The sequence below is a fragment of the Schistocerca nitens genome, chromosome 3 (assembly GCF_023898315.1).
Source record: "Schistocerca nitens isolate TAMUIC-IGC-003100 chromosome 3, iqSchNite1.1, whole genome shotgun sequence".
NCBI lineage: Eukaryota > Metazoa > Arthropoda > Insecta > Orthoptera > Acrididae > Schistocerca > Schistocerca nitens.
This window is the reverse complement of record NC_064616.1, coordinates 699,157,695-699,177,661: the sequence shown is the minus strand read 5'-3', so window position 1 is coordinate 699,177,661 and position 19,967 is coordinate 699,157,695. Positions and strand designations below refer to the sequence as shown.

General features: G+C 38.2%; 1 protein-coding gene across 2 annotated transcripts in view; it reads right to left on the bottom strand.

Annotated features, from left to right (window-relative positions):
- The window catches only part of LOC126248672 (transcription initiation factor TFIID subunit 3), a 324,519-nt gene that overhangs the window by 217,032 nt on the left and 87,520 nt on the right, over positions 1-19,967 (bottom strand). For both annotated transcript variants that reach the window (XM_049949903.1, XM_049949904.1), the window contains exon 2: positions 8,726-8,968. In XM_049949903.1, coding sequence (XP_049805860.1) covers positions 8,726-8,968 — 243 coding nt within the window. The remainder of the gene's footprint in view (positions 1-8,725; positions 8,969-19,967) is intronic.

Genomic DNA, 19,967 nt, shown 5'->3' with positions numbered 1-19,967 from the left:
GTTACAATATCCAGCCATACTGACAAAGAACTTTGTAGTATGAGTCCACTTGTCAATATGATGCTACACCACCTCATGGATGCATGTACAAATCTGTTTGGGAAGGGTGTCATAAAGCTGTTGTTATCCTCTCCTGAGGCAAACTTGTCTGCAATGGTATTAACTGATCCTATCATGGGTACTGACACTGGGACAAAGTTGATTTCTGAGCTGGTTCCATATGTTACATCAGTAACAGATCTGGGGATCTTTTTGGCCATAGAAGTGCAACATCAAAAAGACATTTCATTCAGGCACGTTCCAATGTGTGGACAAGCATTACCCTGTTGAAATATGGTACCCCTATACTGTTGCATGAGAGGTATCACCAGAGAATGTCTGTGACGTACCACTGTGCTGTCTAGTTCCCTCAATCTATGTACCAACCATGACCTGAACTCGTACCACATGGCTCTCGATGCCATAATACTAAAAGTAACACTCCAGCGCCTCTCCAAAACACTGGAAGAATGGGACCTCTCCCTAGCTTGCCAACATACCCGCCACCAATGGTTATCTGAGGTAGTGCAGGGCCACTCATCTGGGGTAGTGCATGACCACAACTTATTGCTGAACACAATGTAATTCAATTCGTCAGCAGTCCACATTTCCAGGTCACAGCACCATTCCAAACACAATGGTTTGTGTTGTGGCATTAACGGCAGCCTACGCTTTGGATGGTAATTCCCTATTTTGGCTTTGCTAGTCACCGGGCAATAGTATGGGATGACACAGAATGCTACAGGGAGTCGGTTACTTATTAACTGACAGCAGGTACAGATGTGAAGAGGTTACGAGGTATTTAGTGCATGATACAGTGATCCTCACTTGTGGTGATGAAACATGGTCAACTGTCACCTTCAAGACGAGTATGCTTGCCATCATGTTCCCATAGAGTCCAACATCAGGCTGCCATCACATCCAAATGTTTTACAAACCTGAACACTGCAAAATTCAATTAGGCATATAAATGGAAACCTGCAATGAGGCCACTTGCAAACTCTCTAATGTGCTGATAATACTGTTTCACCCCAGTACACAGAATCTCTGTATCCTTCATGTTCAGGCACCTTATATACTCCAACAGACCCGGTAACAACATTAAACACAAACAATGCTATTGGACTCTGGTGGCTGTTCCACTTGTCACAATGAATCACAACTCTAATAATTTACATATGTGCCATAGTGTGTGTGTGGGGGGGGGGGGGCGTATGTGTGCATTTGTGAGTGGGTTAGCTCAGGCCTGTGTGTATGAGTGGGTTGAAGGTTTCTGTGTTGATTCACTACAACTTTCAACTTTGCCTAGGCATGCTTAAGTAGGTTCATGTCAACAAACACTGAACGTTACTCCATTCTGTTGATTACTGCCTCCTGTACAGGGTGGGCACAGTGTCCTAGTGCATCATCATCGAGAGAAACATGCCTATCACTAAAATGTTAACTGTAGGGCTAGACAATAGGTTGAAGAATCCTATCCTGACACTAAACAGATTTCAAATTAATCTAAATACCAGTAAGAGACACCTGACATTGGTACAGGATACGAAACCAATACACGGCTCACCCACCTCCATGCTGAATCCTTGGGACAGCATGCACGAGACATGCACCAACACCTGCCTCCATCAAACGCTTCTACAAATATCAGGTGCCAAACAAATCTTGCATCTCACCAGAGAAAAGAACCCAACAACCTTGACCCAGTTTCCATTCTAGCCACTCCCTTGCCCACCTCTTTCACACAGCATATACTTGGGGATTTGTTTTGTTGTTCACAGTGAACATGTAGATACCAAACTGACTGTGTGGAGATACTGTTGTATACTGACTGGATCTACACAACCCTTCCAGTTGCCTATGAAGGCAGCACACATTTTATTGTTTTCTCCCTGGGTTACTTATGCAGCATATGTTGTAACCAGCTGGTACTGTTAACTACAGATCAATAGAAAACACATCATTAACATTTTGTGTGTCACAACAGTGGCTGAACATTCAAATGATGCCATTGTGGTGTTCACCAATTCGGTGGCCAGTTTCCTGTGTTAACAACCCTTCTTGCTATAAAGTAATTATCCTCACACAGTCCAAACTTGAAATTATCCTTAGAGTTATATTGACAGACAGAACCCTGCACACAAGCCACATTGTCTTGTTCACAACTGGAGACACACCACAGTCTACTGAACAACACTGAGAATTCAGACTTACTTTTACCTGCAATAAACAGGTGGATGTACGTGCTGATTACCGGTGTGAAAAGAGTACTGAGAAAGAGGTCAAACAAACACAAACTATGCAAGCCATGAGGGTGCCAAAAAGATTTTTGGAGCAGTTTATAACTCATATAGTTGTATTACAGTCATAACCACTCATTAAAGATCACACACCATCACATGTACTATAGATTTATCACAACAGTCACAAATTGTGGACAGTGGGGCTCATTACAATCTAGGTCTCTTACTGGCATGAAGGATGAATTCCATACATGAAACATCTACAAGTAATTCACAAACATGGTTGTTAATTATGTATGATGATGACGACTGGTATGTTGGGCAATCAACTGCACAGTCATCAGCGCCCATACAAAGTCCCAATTTTTACAATGTCTAGTTCATTACACAGTGCAATCGAGCCACGATCACAAATGATGATGATGATAAAATGATGAGGACAACACAGACACCCAGTTCCCAGGTAAATCCCCAACCCGGCAGGGAATCGAACCCAGGACCCCGTGATCCAAAGGCAGCAACACTAGCCAGTAGACCACGAGCTGTGGAATGTTAATAATGTATGAAAAGAGATTTCCTTTCTCAGTTCCTATGAATTGTTAATTTTTACAAGTAACACAAGAAAGAATATAAATTTCCACTCTACCCTGGCTCCATCTGTGAATGTTATAGGAAGAAACCTCAATGAATGTTACAAATACAAATACCCTTGACATGAAGCTTATAAATATTAGCACAGTGCATAATTACACTACTGTCTAAAAGTATATTTCCAAGATTGAATGTCAGAAGAGTTACGTAGCAAGGTAAAATTAAATCACAATATAATATGGTATACAACAGTGTGCAAAATATTTACTAAGAAATGTTTTGAAACTCAAGATACACATTTTAAAAATGTAGAAAAACTAAATAACCTCTTCCACAATATCAAAATGGTTTAGGGGGGACATGGTCACACCCTGTTTCCACAAAAGCTTGGCAACAAATCACTATGCTCTCATTGTGGTTGTTCAAGAACTCTTAACAGTCAATTTCTGATACAAAGCTGAGTCATGGGGATCTGAAACAGCCCTTCATAGTGTTTTCAACAGGTTGAAATGTCTCCCTAATCCATCCTAGATAATCTCTACAAGAGTAAGATGTGGTGATCGCATCACTGGCCAATTTGTGTGTTCGATAACTTCACCTGAAGGGTATTACATCCATTCGAGCAGATCAATACTAAAAGGTATTATCACCCATGAAGAAGTCTTGATGAACTGAAAATCTACGATGTCATGCATATGATTGCAATAGCTTAGGGTGTTAGAAGTATTACTACTACCACCAATGAAGGTGAGCAGCTCCATATGTCCATTAAACCAGATGCATCCACACAGCAGGGCTCCACCACTTCGAAAATAGTTTCTTTGGATGACATTCCGTCATTACACCTGCTACCTCTTTTCTTCGAAACAAACATGAGAAGATAATTAAACTAAGAAAGGATTGACCTGTAAAGATCAAAACCCTCCAGTCTTGATGATTCTATTTCCACACTGAATGGATTCTCTTCTGCAGTGCCTGGATGGAACACATTCTGTTTGATTTCTGGCATACAAAGCAATTGCACTGAAAATCTGATAAACAGTTTGTTGGGGAACTGCAACACCTGAGTCAGCAGTAGACTCTTGCAGACACTGTTCACATCTTTGTGACATCACATTACAAATTAAATAAGAGATTACACTCTGCTTACAATGAAAGTGTAACCGTGGCAAATATATTAGGGGTCAGACTCACCTTTCCTAAGCAGACTGGTAAAATCCTGATGGTAATTTACTGTGACTGCTTAATTTTCCTCTTTCTGATTATGTTCAATGTTTAAGACACTAGTGTAATTGTACATATACAGTAATGATCATACCAGAAGCTTTGGAAGACTTCGTAGAACATCATATTCATGTAACATCATTGAAAGTGGCTGATATACAGTAGAAAGTGTGATCTATGAGGGTGTCAAATCTATAGGACACAAGTAGCTTTATGTGCTCCGAGAAGTGGCCACGCATGCTGAGAATCATAGACATCAATTCAGATGACAACATACACTGAGAGAAGACCGCTGTATCTCCAACATCTATACCGGTCTCTAAATCATCATCCTATAGGTGGCTGTGTGAAAAACTTGAGGTGTATGGATATTTCGCCATGAGGCACTGCACCTGAGAGAAGACAGAGGTGCTGGAGCATTTATACATGGTTCTCACAATCTCAATGAAGTTTGTTCTCAAAAATATATACGAGTGAAACATATTCACTAATACAAAACTAGAACGAAAAATGATCGGCACTATCCACAGTGAATCTAACATTGGTACACGTGTGAATAACTTCTGGTGAATTGACACATCCTTAATTATAATCTTTATCGTGATATGATCTATGAGGCAGCTAACAACCCAAGAAGGACTATTAATGTGCGAACAGCACAGCCATAGACTGAAAGAGGTTTAACAAAGAGCATCTGAAGTTGTGATGTACAGTTTGGGTTTCAATCCTATATCTTTCCTAACAAACAATTAAGGATGATAGGCTGTGGACACTCTTCATGCCACTTTCTCATCCAACATGGAGCCAAAGAAACATTAAAACTGCGAAAAGTGTCCACCTCTCACACATGATGATTATAATTTTTTTAAAGTGGAACATGGTTAAAGCTGACACAGATGGTTCTTGAAGATGAAAACTCCATACCAGTTTTTCATTACTTTCTCTGCAAAAATATTCACTGTCCAAGTAGAAGAATGTAAAGAAACTGCCCACAAACTGGGAGCATTGAACAAAAATCTTGATTGCTAAAATTGCCATGGGTTACCAGTTGAGTAACTGTCATCTTGAACAACTTGGACAAGTTTCCTATTTGTGGCCTTGTGAAGAGTGAAATTTGCTGAAGAGCTCGCTATCCCAAAAATCTTAACTACCTATGAGTTACAGTTAACAGCAGCTACAGATAAAATAAATATCCATAATATGTTGAAGAATACTAATCTCCTAAATTAACTGATTTTAATGAGAGTCATACACTGAGAAACAAAAATATATTTTACTTAGAGAGTCACAACAAAGTAGGCCGGCAACAAAAGAAGTTCACTTATGCTGGCACTACCAGAATGTCATCTCTCCAAAATACGCTGCACACCTTTTCAAGAACAAAGCGAACAACAAACACACACACACATGAGGGTGTGGTTACAAAGGGATCTCATTGTATAATGGGATCCTGTACGCTCATTTTAACAGACACAGAATATCATCTGAAATTTCAATGGAAAAAAAAAACTGACGAGATTTCAGATTTCTAAAATCAGATATCACCATCATTAACTATCTGTTCTGTGGTTTTTCACACAGCTCTTACAAGATCTTATCCTAAGTAACTGTGAAAAGAACTGGGAACAATTGAGGTACTAGAAACCATAAGGACCCAAAGCACAGTACCGAAGTTTTGAAAAAAATATATGTTGGTGAAATCAAATTTATAGCAAACCTCCACACTCAGTCTCAAGGGCCTAACCCATTTTTAAACCAAGTCTCACCATTCTGCTTTCCACAAAAAAATAATGAACTCACTTTGTTATAAACATTAATTATATTTAAGATTATATTTATTATTAATAATAATTCGCAAAATTTCCAGATATAGGCTAGTGACACTATTGTCTTTTGACATTCTAAAGATTGTAAGTAATGTGAAATTACTCAAAAATTACAATAAAGAACAGATACCACATGCACGGCACAAACAATTATAAACTTATTCCAAAACTTCGTGGTCCTCATTATCATCATTTTCATTAAGCACACACTGTGGCTTGTGGTTCAGATAAAACTGCTGATACACTTCAGATTATGGATTAGTACTATTATGTACATGATGTGCTCACTAAATTATATTGTCAACCTTAGGACAACAATTGAGAAGCACAGAGCAACAATAATTATGCACAAAGCATAATAATTGTTGCTCTGTGCTTTGGGCCATTATGGAAAGGCATGCCTGAGAAATCAGTGAGACAGCTTTTAGTCAATGTTCATATATGCAAATGGACTAGAGATACAGATTAGCTGGTTCACTATAAGATCAACAGACATCATCACGAAAATACACACATGCTACAGTATCGAAGTCGATGACAGTGAGCTTTAAGCACTTTTAATTCCCAGTCGTCAAATTCTTTTGTATCCCTAACTACTGTCCTTTAAATGGTGTTCCATTATAGAAGTATCATGTAGCAACATCTAATTTCGTTCTCAGTTGGTGTTATTTGATGCATAAATAGTCATATCATAATTTTAACATGGACCATAGCAGTATTATCAAATATTTCATTGGTTCATTGCATGGTATTTTCTGCCAATGATTGGCAGTTAAACATTTCTTTCTCCCTTGCATGACACTTCTAAGTTCACAATCCATGATACAATCTTCTTTAGTGGTAAAAGTGTTCAAAATGGATGCTTAATTGTGCTCAATGTATGTGGTCCACCAAGACTGCAGTTGTTTCACTTCCTCAGGCAAAAATATTTCCAACTTCACAAAATAATCTTTTCCAGCATCAATAACATCTTTATTCAATGAAATTTCTTCCCTTAATAGCATTTTTTGAGGTTGCAATGATAAGAAAGTCACATGGTGACAAATCTGGAGAACTGGGAAGGATAGAAACTCTTTCGAAGCACAGCTAATGTGCTTTTGCCACCACAATGGTCAATGTGGGAGTAAACACATTGACCTGGTGTAACAGCAATATTTTTTTGTACAGATAGTGGTCCCTTCTGGTTAACTCACTACAAATATGGTCTAATAATGTTGCATAATAAGAACTAGCCACTGTTTTAACCAGCATTGTCAATACACCTTCACATTACAGATGTGGTGATGAATTCCTTGATGTTATGAAGAGCCAACACATCTCTACATCCTCCAATTTGAGCCATTGAATATCTACAGTAGAAGTTTTCTTTCATTTATAACTCTGTATTATGATTCAGACCAGTTAAGTGGCAATATAGTGTAATTCAATAATTAAATTCTTGTGACAACCACCTGCAAATTTGGAATGCTGATTACAAGGCCACTCTTCAAGACTGGCCCAGTCACAGCCCCCCACCCCATCTTTCATTTGCCATATAATCAATAAACAAATGTTTCTAGGATAGCAGAGCTCTCTCTCATAAACTGTATCCCATATAGTTGTGTGTTACCCACAGAGCACAGCCCCAAAGGAGACAGAGTGGATTAACATCTCCAAGCAGTAGAAAAGCTCAGAACAATTCTGTGTTTCTGCATTGAAGGTCTTGCAGTCAAAAGAGCACAGAAATGGGTATAAGGGGAACAATCTTAGTTTTAGAGGGAACTAGTTAAAACAACTAGCAATTCGGGTTAGTCATCATACATTATGGAAGAAAGATAAGCTTTTAACTCACTATACCACGCAACAGAAGTGCATGTACAATATGACACTATAATATGATGGTGTTGATACGCTGTATACCCTGTCTTGAAGACAGAACATTTTCCATCTGCAGGAGAGACTTTTCTCAAATGTCTTTACTTCCCACTCCAACTAAAAATGCATTTTCCTATAAGTTACTTTCCTATAAATTCTGTTTAAACCAGTTTTTTTCAGTCTGGGAGACTGTCTTCTGCATGCAATAAATGGTATACTAGAGAAACCATGAGGAAAACATAAATCTTGATGACTGGGCATCCTTCTAGATATGACTGTGATGTGTTACCCACTGTAATTACTCAGTCGGTTGAAATGTGAGGGAAAAAGAGGACTGGAGAAGGAGGGAGGGAGGTAGTCAAAGGGAATAAATCAATCTAACCAGTCAGACACACATACTTCAGTAATGTCAATAACGCAATTTCTAGTGTAGTCCCACTAGTACCATGTCCAAGGAATACTTTGAATGTTTAGTGCATACAAATATACATTTTGTTTCTGCTTCCTAGCTAATGACAGTAAATCAATAAAAATGAAATTGGATTTTTCTTTCAATATTGCAACCTATATCTTCACATAAATTCAGCTTCATGCTCAAGTAATATGCACGCAGTGCATTTCATGAGTTATCAATATAGGGTCTGGCTACTGATTAAAGCAGAAAGTGAGTCTAGGCAAATCATTCTGAAGGTGTACTTTAAAATTGTTTCTCTCTTGGCGCAGCAGTCAAATACACAGCTTCATAGGATTATTACTGTGTTCAACTATTCCGTTAACTTCAACTGAGAAGACCAGAAGACATCTCAAATTTGGCAAAACAAATCTATACACTCAATACATCACACTGGACTTACAATGCTTGCATATGGACTTTGTTTCTCAGTGTTAAATTATGAGAATTATGTGCAGCCTCAGGCTCTTATAGCTGAGATATGAATGAATTCTCACCTTCCATTTCAGGATACATAGGAGGTAAGTGCTCATGCACATGAACTGGTCGTGTAACAACTTCCCTGCTCCCTGGTTTCAAAAAATTCAGATGAGAGTCTCGAGGAACAGGAAACTTTGGAATTTCACCATGACATGGTACAGATTCCACGTTTTTAATATAATCCTCCATATCCTGCAAATTTATTCCCATTTCTCGAAACGCAAGACCTAGGTCATCGAGATTAGGTTGTGTGTGTCCAACTGAAAATAAAACAACATAATAAACAAATATATTTATAAGAAATCTGTGACCTATAGTAAGAGCTAGTCAAAAAAATTTTAAGTGGCACAAAACAAAACATAAAGGAACTTAAATGGCAAAGCAATAGCTAGCAGTTCCTGACATACTGACAGAGATGGTGATATATAAGGGGGAAAAAAATAAGTAAATAAAACTACAAGGGATTTGGTTGGTCTGGAAAAAAACAGAGGGAAAAAATCCTAACTGCTCATACTTCAGAGAGAAAGAGCAAGAAAATTGTAAAAATGTAGATAAATGTTTGAAAGCTCTCATTTACTTGAATTATAAGGTGTGTTTTGCAACATCCTATGCCTAACACGACACACATACCTATGGCAAAATACAAAACTATCAACATATTTCTAGCCAACATACAAGTTCTTATATTCAAGCTTTGGACTCATTATTTCCTGAGAAACACAATAAAAAAAAGTACTGAAAATGTTAGGACAGAGAGAGGTCCACAAAAGTATAGTAAGCTACAAATTAAATAGTTTGCTGATATGATTTCTAATTGTGACAAAGTCAAGCAGGAGGAATGTGACCACATTGCAAATCAATAGGAGTAACGCATAAAATCCCGTGCTGGTCACTAAATAAGGAGCCATCAGCTGCTAAACCAATGACTTTGACGTGTTTCGGGTGGAACCAATTCTCAGATTATTAAAAACATCTTTATGATCAGATGTATAAATATGGTATGTAACAGTCTGTAATGACACCTTTGTTTGTTATGTACTGTCTTTATATATCTGATCACCAAGATGTTCACAACAATCTGAGGATGGGTTGTACCAGAAAAGCATCATATAAAGTCATTGGTTTATCAGCTTGTGGCTTTTTACTAAGTGATCAATACAGCAGTTGTGCAGTACTTCTATTGATTTAATGATATGAGAATCTTCATGGGGCTATTACAAGAGGTAGCAGTCTAATATGCGTTAGCATTAAATACACCTAGTTTTCTTTTCTAACACTGCTGAAGAAAATGGTTCTTTCATTACATTTTTTTTAATTCCAAATTGTCATTAACAATAAAATCACATCAACAGTTAACTGTGTGTTAGAAGAAATATTAATAAGCTGTTATTTTTTCTGCAAGGACTATTTCTACATGTTGCATGGTGCTATTCTGAACCTAGTTTTTCTTCAGTTCTACACTAAAAGTTCAACTATTTCAGCGTCTGATTATTTTTAGTGGAATTTATCCAAAGAGAAGTAGAAGAATGTGAATAAAATGCTCATAAATGAAACTCTTCAGGTTTATGACTTATATTACTATTAAATTTTAATGCAAATTCCTAAACTTCTTTTGTTCAGTGTATTTTGGTTAACACATAAAATAACAGGTTCAAAGTGAGAGTAAGATATTGAATTACTGGTGTCATTAAAACAACAAAAAACTAAAATTTGAGAGAGTACTTGCAAATATTTAACAACAGGTCCAATGAAAGGTTCTTCTTCAGAAGCTGTTTTGCATGTGTATACATTTACATCTCCTAACTGAAAGTAAATTATATGGGTAATGATTAGCACCAGCAATTCTTTAAAAAGATTGTTGTGAGTTCAAAAATAAAACAAACACACACGTGATTACAGAAACAACTAATTACATAACCACATGTGATACATCACAATTTGTTTCATTTTAACAATTACCAGCAAAAACAAAGTGACATTTTTAAAAAAAAAAACTTGTTAAACTGGTAATGACAACAATAGTTGTTCTATTGATGTAAGTTTTGCAAGTATTTCATACTTAGTCTTAGTGATGTGTTTTAGAGCACAAGGCGTAACAAAATTTTGGTCATTAGCTTTGCAGTGTGACATTTTCTATTAGATGCTCTTTGTAATTCACAATGTCACTACCTTGATCTCCAATAAATCTAGGCTACTACATTCAAGTCCATCAAATTATCTGATCCAGATGATTTGAATATAATAACTCAGAGCAAGACAGTACAATCACTGCTGGGTCATTCCAGGCCAAGTGACTTAGAGGTTCCCACATGACCACCACAGATTTTGATGAAATTTTGTCTGAATAATCACACATGTTCCCAGTGAACACTGGTAAAGTTTCACGATCATACGTCCAGAGATATAGCCATTTGTTTGGTCCCACAGTGCAGCTACCAACAGCGTACATGTGAGTTTTTGGCAGCTTTGAGACATAATATATCTGGTAATATTTTATTGAAATAAACAATGCTACGTCATCTTGTACAAATTTCTGTGCTTTCTGAAGCGAAATAATAAAGATTTCCTGGGTAATTTGCTTATGGATAATTTGAAGCAAAGTTGGCCGAAGAAATAGAGGCTTCAAAAAATGATGAGTTTAGCTTTTTATATCTCCGAAAATAACTGCAGGGTAAACCTAAAACTTTGAACATAACAACTTACCATATCAGGTCTTAGAAAATAAAATTTATTCTCTTAACTCTTTCTAATAGTTTTGAAATTGAGGGCAAAGTTGACAATTTTTCTAAAACTGTCAAAAATGTCAATTTTTGGCCCACTTGAAAAAAAGTCTTCTGAAAACTTTTTTAAACCGTCTCCATTAGAAAGACTATGTTCTAAATCACCTAAAAATTATAACTGGTTTTGAAATGCATGCATAAAAGGCCCTAAAAAAAACAAAAAAGTGGTGGTGTACTGAAAATAGTCCCATATTCTGCTGGTACTCAAATTTTATGTCTTTTATTATGTTCCACAATTGTTTAGTACTCTCTCAGTAACACAGTAGCTTGACAACCAGGACACGAGACAAAGTCCAAATAACTACAAAAACTTCATCCAAATGGTTGTAAACGTAACAATTTAACTGTGAATTACCAAGGCCATGGATATCATGGTAGTAAAATTGTTGCTGTTAATTGTTGCATAACGGCTGCACCACACATCGTATAAATAGCCTTAGGTTTTACTCACTGTCACATTGTGAAAATTGGTGAAGTTCTCAGCAGTCCTCCTGACATGTTTTTAGATTGGATTCATGTTATACAGAATTATTATTATGTCTTTTTATTGTGCAACATTACTGACATTCTAGTTTAATTCTGATTTAAAGTATAGTGTATGTTGTGGTAACAACATTCATGGTTAACGTGGAACATTAGAGTACACATAAAAAAATTGTATATATGTGTTGGTACTGTCCATGAAGGCTTAACCACTGCTGGTTCCTTCTAAGTGAGAAAACCAGCATCCCCATTGCCAAGGGGACACACCTGATAGCAGCCACAGGTGGGTTTCTTTACCACAGGTTCCCTAGCCTGATAAAGGTTTCTTTGCACAGTATCCCAAGCTGATGACACATTATTATAAGTAAATTGAAGGTGGAGGGGATGGGGGAGGGGGGAAGGGAGGGAAAGGGATTAATGATGTCAGATTCATCAACATATTACACGAACTCAATGGCTACAAGTGAAAATATGTATCACGCTGGGATTCGAACCCGGGATCTCCTGATTACTAGGTAGGGGCATTAACCACTGTGCCATCTGGGACACACTGTTACCACAATTGCACGGACTATCTCGGCACGTATCACAACCAACCCACACACCCACTGAGCACCACCTACCCACAGTCTCTAAAAAAAAATGGTTCAAATGGCTCTGAGCACTATGGGACTCAACTGCTGTGGTCATCAGTCCCCTAGAACTTAGAACTACTTAAACCTACCTAACCTAAGGACATCACACACATCCATGCCCAAGGCAGGATTCGAACCTGCGACCGTAGCGGTCACGAGGTTCCAGACTGTAGCGCCTAGAACCGCTAGGCCACCCCGGCCGGCCCCACAGTCTCTGTCCATTTCCTCCATGCTTGTTACTCTGAGATTCCCGTAGGAGGTCGGATGTACTTGTGCATCCGCATTGAAGAAGGTGAATTAATTGCCCATTGAGGCGAATAAATTAAATGAATGCATGGGTCTGTTCTTTTGGACACACCCAATGCAATGTAATTTCTATAAGTGTTAGAGGCCATAACTAGAAGGGGTCTCTTTTAGGCTCCTAAGCTTAAGTTTGCTTCCAGCTAACCAATTTATTTTTCCCCCCTCCACGTTTCATTAATATGTTGTAGAATGTCATAAGGAAAACTACATTGCTGCCCAGATGATGTCACTGATGGGAAGAAATTTTGATAAGATAGAACCCAAAAGTTACACTTTTCAAATCTGATTACCTCCAATTATTGGAGCCACAAGAAAGAGAGAATTATTCTCTTTATTGGATTCCCCTTTCCATTTCATTTTTATAGAAAGTATTTTGTAGAGCTGAATGTTGTAGAAATGTCTAAATAAATAAATAAATAAATAAATAAATAAATAAAAAGGCTACTTGCCTGCAGCTTTTCCTGACTCAAGTCTATTTCCTAGTAATCAGGGCTTTTGATATTATCTTCCACAGGGAGTACTAAACAACTGTACAACACAATAAAATACATCAGATTTGAGTACCAGAGGAATATGGGCTCATTTTCAATGCACCTCTACCTTATTCTTTTGTGGGGTCTTATACAAGTATGCTTGCATTGCAAAACCAAATATGGTTTTAGGGGGGTTAGAACACAGTCTTTCTAAGGGAAATGATTGAAAGAGTTAGCAGAAGACTATTTTGTAAAAGTGGTCCAAAAATAGCCATTTTTGGCATGTTTACAAAAAAATTGACAAGTTTTCCCTCATTTTGGAAACTATTGGAAGGCAATATGACAGTGAGCTTTTATATTCTAAGACCATGTATTGGTAAGTTATTACAATTTTTCGAGCGTCTATCTCCCCCCCCCCCTTCCCCCTGACTTTGCTTCAAATTATCCATATGCAAATCGGTCAGGAAATCTATTTTTTTTTATTATTTTGCTTATGAGAGTGCAAAAAGTTGTACAAGATGACCTAGTTTTGTTTCTTTCAAGAAAATATTGCCAAAGATGTTATGTCTCTAAGTTTTCGAAAACTCAGGGGTGCACTGTTGATAGCTGCACTGCAGGGTCAAAAAAATAATTAATTGTATCTCTGCAAGCAGTAAATTGATGAAAGTAAAACTTTACCAGTGTTCGTTGGGGACATGTATGAATGTTCACACAAAATTTCAGCAAAATCTGTGATGGTCATATGGGAACTTTTTCCATAGTTAGAACACTTGCCACAGCTGCTTTTATTGTTAACTCATGTCTAAACTCTTTTTAGCACACAGTTTCCTTAATAATCATGATAATATGTAATTAGCAGTTATTATTTTTTCAAACACTTACATTTTGTGTCTATATTAAGAGTGTACTCATATCTTAGTTGGATCCCCCACATATAAAAATTATGTTACCAATTTTTAGAATTTATATATGCACAGCTGATGACAATTTTTCTTTGGGTATCCTAAAGTTTGGTTCCATTCAATGTAGACATGAGCTGTGTGAAATTTGGTCTCAGTGGGATAAGGGGTAGGGGTGCTCCTGGGCCTTCAAACTGGGTAAAAAGGAACCAATAACCCTCACAAAACATTTACCTCTATATCAAAAATGCATACATTGTTTAAAGCAGACAGGACAGTTACTTCAGTCTGCTTATCTAATTGCATTCTCATTTCAGAGATAACTTTGGTCAAGTGACAAATGGGTCAATGACCCCAAGACAGGTAGAGAGAAAGCAGAGGGGACCCTAGCAATTCCTTTTTACAATCCAACCCCGACCACACTTGCTGTCCAGAAAATGATTATTCAGGAAAACTTGTGAATGTCAGCAAAGGAGATCAGAAACTGGATATCAAAATTAGGAGTCTTTTATCAGCAATGGAAGCAACTTACAAAAATTTTGACATAGCTCATGTTAATGCTGTGACTAACAAACACACACACACACACACACACACACACACACACACACACACACACACACACCAAATTCAAGCTTTCACAACCCACGGTTGCTTCGTCAGGAAAGAGGGAAGATATATTTTTCCCACGTGGAATGTTTCCCTCAACAGTTTTTGATCGCTCAACAGTTGAAAGGATGCCCCAGGTTTGTGCATGAAATTGATCACACGTTATCTGTGAAAGAGAGAAAGAGTTCTGGGTGATCAAAAGCAAATACTGCCTATGAAACTCTTGCTGAATGGCTTTTTCAGTCCTATGCTAAAGCCTTAGTGTTTGTCAAAAAAGCACCAAATACGGACACTTTTAGAGCTAAATTAATGAAACTTTCATAGAAGGCCTCTTAGCCTTCCCAGGGATCAGATGTACGAGATCATCCCCAAATGTGTTTGTTAGGGAAGAGATGAACCATTGAAACACAGGTCCGATTCTATACCAGGAAATCAACATTCACAGGTAGAGAAACATTTGGATTATGTCAGTGTGTCTCAAACTCTCCAATTTGTTCAATATAGTTTGGGCATAATCTCATGGAGTAAATTTCTGTGCATGATTTTTAATATTTGTATATTATGTGCCTCTTACAAAAATAAAGGAGCATATTTGAATTTTAGTATTATTTCAAAACTTTAGATGTATCAGAGTGTCTCTTGTAATACACACTAGTGCAGCTTTACAAAAACAGGAAAATCATTAACATTACCTGCCTCCTGTTATGTCACTTTAGCCAACTTTGATCCTATTCAGCTTCTGAATGGAAACAAAATGAGCAACACAGTGAAACATGAGGCAGGCCAATCTGCTGAAAATATTACAAGAGTTCAAGCAGGAATTGGTGAAATTGAAGAAATTATCAACAATGGGATTGAAAAGCTTGTTTCTAGTGAAATAAGACTTCTTTACATTTGACTTGCATGACTAGCTCCGTAAGACAGGTCCTTCACAGCTGCATAAAAGGGAGAGACATTGCAAATGTCCTACACTATGTTACTTAACTGAGAGCAAAAAATTGTGGTAAATTATTTACAAAAAACAAGAAGAAGAAGCAGTATTTGTTTCAGGCATTGTCCGACCATCGCACATATGGTTCCATCACATTTGCCTCTCAGGTGCTGTCCATAGCAGTTATATTATCAGTGTATCTAGACGCTATATTCCTAGGGGCTGCAGACAACACTATATCCCAGGGCTTTCAAATGCCTCAAAGGACATCCTGGAGAAGTATCAAGTATTGTTCGCCGAAGACCCATTCAGCGATGAAACCATCACCTGCGGCACAGCTTTAATGTCAGCCCTCAGCGAGGCACGCGAGAAGAAGTGGATAGCAACCCTTGAAAGAATGGATATGTCCCACAGTAGCAAAATAGCCTGGAACCTGATTAAGAAACTGGATGGTGACCCAAGGCTAAGCAAGTCCCCAGCCACGTAACTCCAAACCAGGTGGCCAACCAACTCCTTCTAAACGGGAAAGTTCAACTCCAAACGCCAGAAAACTAAAATCACACGCCTACTGCCAACGGAAAACACCAACTTCCAGAAACCATTTACCATGAGAGAGTTGAACAATGGCATAAATACCATGAAGAATGGGAAAGCCGCTGGGTTTGATGATATCTGCGTGGAACAGATTAAAAACTTCGGCCTTGGCGCCAGGGACTGGATACTTGGACTTTTTAACGTGTGCCGTGAAACCTTTCAAATCCCGAAACTGTGGAGGAAGTCAAAAGTGGTGGCTCTCCTTAAACTCGGGAAGGACCCAGAGCCTCCGAAGAGCTATCGACCCATAACCCTTTTCTGTCACCTGTTTAACCCTTTCATGGATAAAATTCATTTTTTACAGATTTTTAAAAATGTTAAGGTGATAACGTTTTCTTTTCAGTCCCATTATTATATTTTCACCACCAAAATATTTTTTAAGTTCTCCATTTTTTTCACAACAGGAAGTGGGACACACATGTCCCATGAACCAACGCGAGATACCTTTTCTGCTGACTGACTGATATTGTAATTTTATTTTTTTAGCCATAAACTGGATTTTGTGGAGAATAAAATAACTACAAATTATACATGCATGTAATCTTTTTATCTGTGTAGAGCCAGTGTAAAAAATATTCATTACATTTCAGTTTTCATGATACATGACCAATACTTACAAAACTTTACATTCCATGAAACTTGGAAAAACATGGTGTGGCACAAAGTGGTACACCACAAGCAGTGCAAACTTTTGTTCAGAATGAGATTTTCACTCTGCAGCGGAGTGTGCGCTGATATGAAACTTCCTGGCAGATTAAAACTGTGTGCCGGACCGAGACTCGAACTCGGGACCTTGGCCTTTTGTGGACAAGTGCTCTACCAACTGAGCTACCCAAGCACGACTCTCGCCCTATCCCCACAGCGTTACTTCTGACAGTATCTTGTCTCCTACCCTCCAAACTTTACAGAAGTTCTTCTGCGAACCTTGCAGAACTAGCACTCCTGCCTTTGCAGTGCAGTCCCGATTTTTTCTCAGGTTCAGTACAGTCATCCCTAGATGGCAGCACTGTGCAGAGCTGGGTAACATATATCCCAACACTTGAACTGGCGCTCAAAGTTAGTGGGACATATATGACCCATCAACCACGAAAGGGTTAAGCTCTATGAAAGATTGATCCTCAACAGAATAGAGAAGATCGTTGAGTCAAAGCTAATTCCACACCAAGCAGGTTTTAGACCTGGAAAGTCCTGTACCAGTCAAATTCTGGCATTGACGGAACATATCGAGGATGGGTTTGAGAATAAACTAATCACCGGGCTGGCACTAGTCGACCTAAGTTCCACCTATGATACAGTAGATCACCGGACACTACTGCATAAAACGTTGAAGACCCTGAAAGACTACTGCCTAGTCAAGTTAATCGAATCCCTGCTCCAAAATAGACAGTTCCTCGTAATGCTTGAGGGGAAAAAATAGTCAATGGCGGAATCAGAAAAATGGGCTCGCCCAAGGGAGCGTGTTGGCACCAATCCTATTCAACATATATAACAATGACCAACCAACTCCAGACACAACCAAAACTTTTGTATATGCAGACGACCTGGCAATAACAGTTCAAGGCAACAGGTTTGAAGCCATCGAGGAGAAATTAGAAACCACCCTTTCTACAATGTCAACCTACTACAAAAAGAATTCTCTAAAACTCAAGCCCTCAAAAACTCCAGTGAGTGCATTCCATCTGAACTCGAGGCAGGCAAAGTACAGGCTCAATGTTACCTGGGATGGGACATTACTAGAACACACAGATACTCCCACCTACCTTGGCGTCATGCTGGACAGAACATTGACATACAAATATCATTGCGAAAAAACACGAAAAAAAGTAGAAGCACAAAATTCCCTAATAAGAAAGCTGTCCATTAGCAAATGGGGTGCCAAACCTACTGTGGTCAAAACTTCAGCCAAAGCTTTGTGCTTCTCAACTTCCGAATATGCCTGCCCGGTATGGTGCAGATCCGCCCACGCAAAAAAGGTAGATATTAGCTTGAATGAAACATGCAGGATAGTGACAGGCTGCATGAAACCAACCCCCATAGAAAATCTTCACAGGGCCGCAGGTTTCACATACCCTGACTCACGTAGGAAAGCCCATAAACATACCGAGAAGCTAAAACAAACCTTTGATGCCTGTCACTCAATATTTGGCCTAGAGTATGGCCCCAGCAGACTCAAATCCAGACGCTGTTTCCTAAGTTGCGCCTTAGATGAGCCCCCCATCTACTATCCGCTAAGAGAGGACCCACCAAGTGGCGTTTCTGGTGATTGGAAAACCTGGAGAATACTTTACCGCATCAGAACTGGGGGTAGCTCCTGTGAAATATAATCTGATCAAATGGGGTTTGTTGGACGAAAATGACGACAAATGCGACTGCGGCACTCGACAGGACATGGAACATCTACAATACCCTGCCTGCCCCCACAGATGCCTCGACGATCTATGGCTGGATAAAGAAGAAGCACTGGACATTGCCCAATACTGGGCAAACAAATTGTTGTTTCCGGACACGAAAAAGTAAAGTAAGTATCAGTGTTAAACAGTACTATTTGTTGAAAGTAGTAAAGTTAATGGTTGATCGTCTACTTTTGTAAATCATTTTTATAATAAAAAATTAAACGAAATTTTATGTGGTTTTTCATTTTTTCCCAAATACAGGTGCCTAGGACCCACCTTCCCCTTTTTCTGTGGAGTCCAAATTACAAACAACTTATTTTTTTGTGCAATGGGCCCATGCTGGACAGATGCTCAAAGGAAAAAAAAAATCAAACTTGGAAAATAAGATACAGTCTAGTGATCGTCAACACATGTATTTAATAACGGTCCAGTTGGAAAATGTTGTCATTTATAAAATACTTAGGACTGTGAATGAGAGTAAACAGAAAAAATGTTCTTCAACAGTTGACTGCATGCTACAAGTTGATTAACCACACAGAACTAAAATAGAAACCATTTCGAAATTATACCTATTTTCTCACACAATTGAGGGGAAAATGTGTGTAGTACTTGTTTTCAATGTCAAAATACACATTTAACATAGGCTACTCTTGTTTTACCATAGTATATGTGTAATTATGTAGAGTTAGAAATAAGACAAAAGAATGTATTGAAAATAATTAATACACACAAATTTATAAATAAGACAAAAATATCAGTCAAAAATTCAGCAAACTTTTTTCCCAAACAAGCTGTAAACTTGAGAAATCTCACACTATAGTCCTGAATAGGAAATATGTCTGAAATTTGATCTAAATTGGCTCACTCAATCTCATCCTTACTTTAGAATGTGTAACATCAACCACCAACCACCCACCACCTTCCATTTGGTTACAAATTTGACAAAATAACATTTTCCATTCCCAATAACATGAGCACTTATTTTCCCCATGCACTTCTGGACTATTTTAATACACTCACTCTTGTAAAGGATGGATACCCATGACAACTATAGGCCAGAAAAAGTTAGGCCCATTGTCTCCATCTTCACTTTCCACCCATTCTAATAGCTGCTTCGCAACTTAAGTATTACTGCTCTTAATGATAACAGTATCAACCT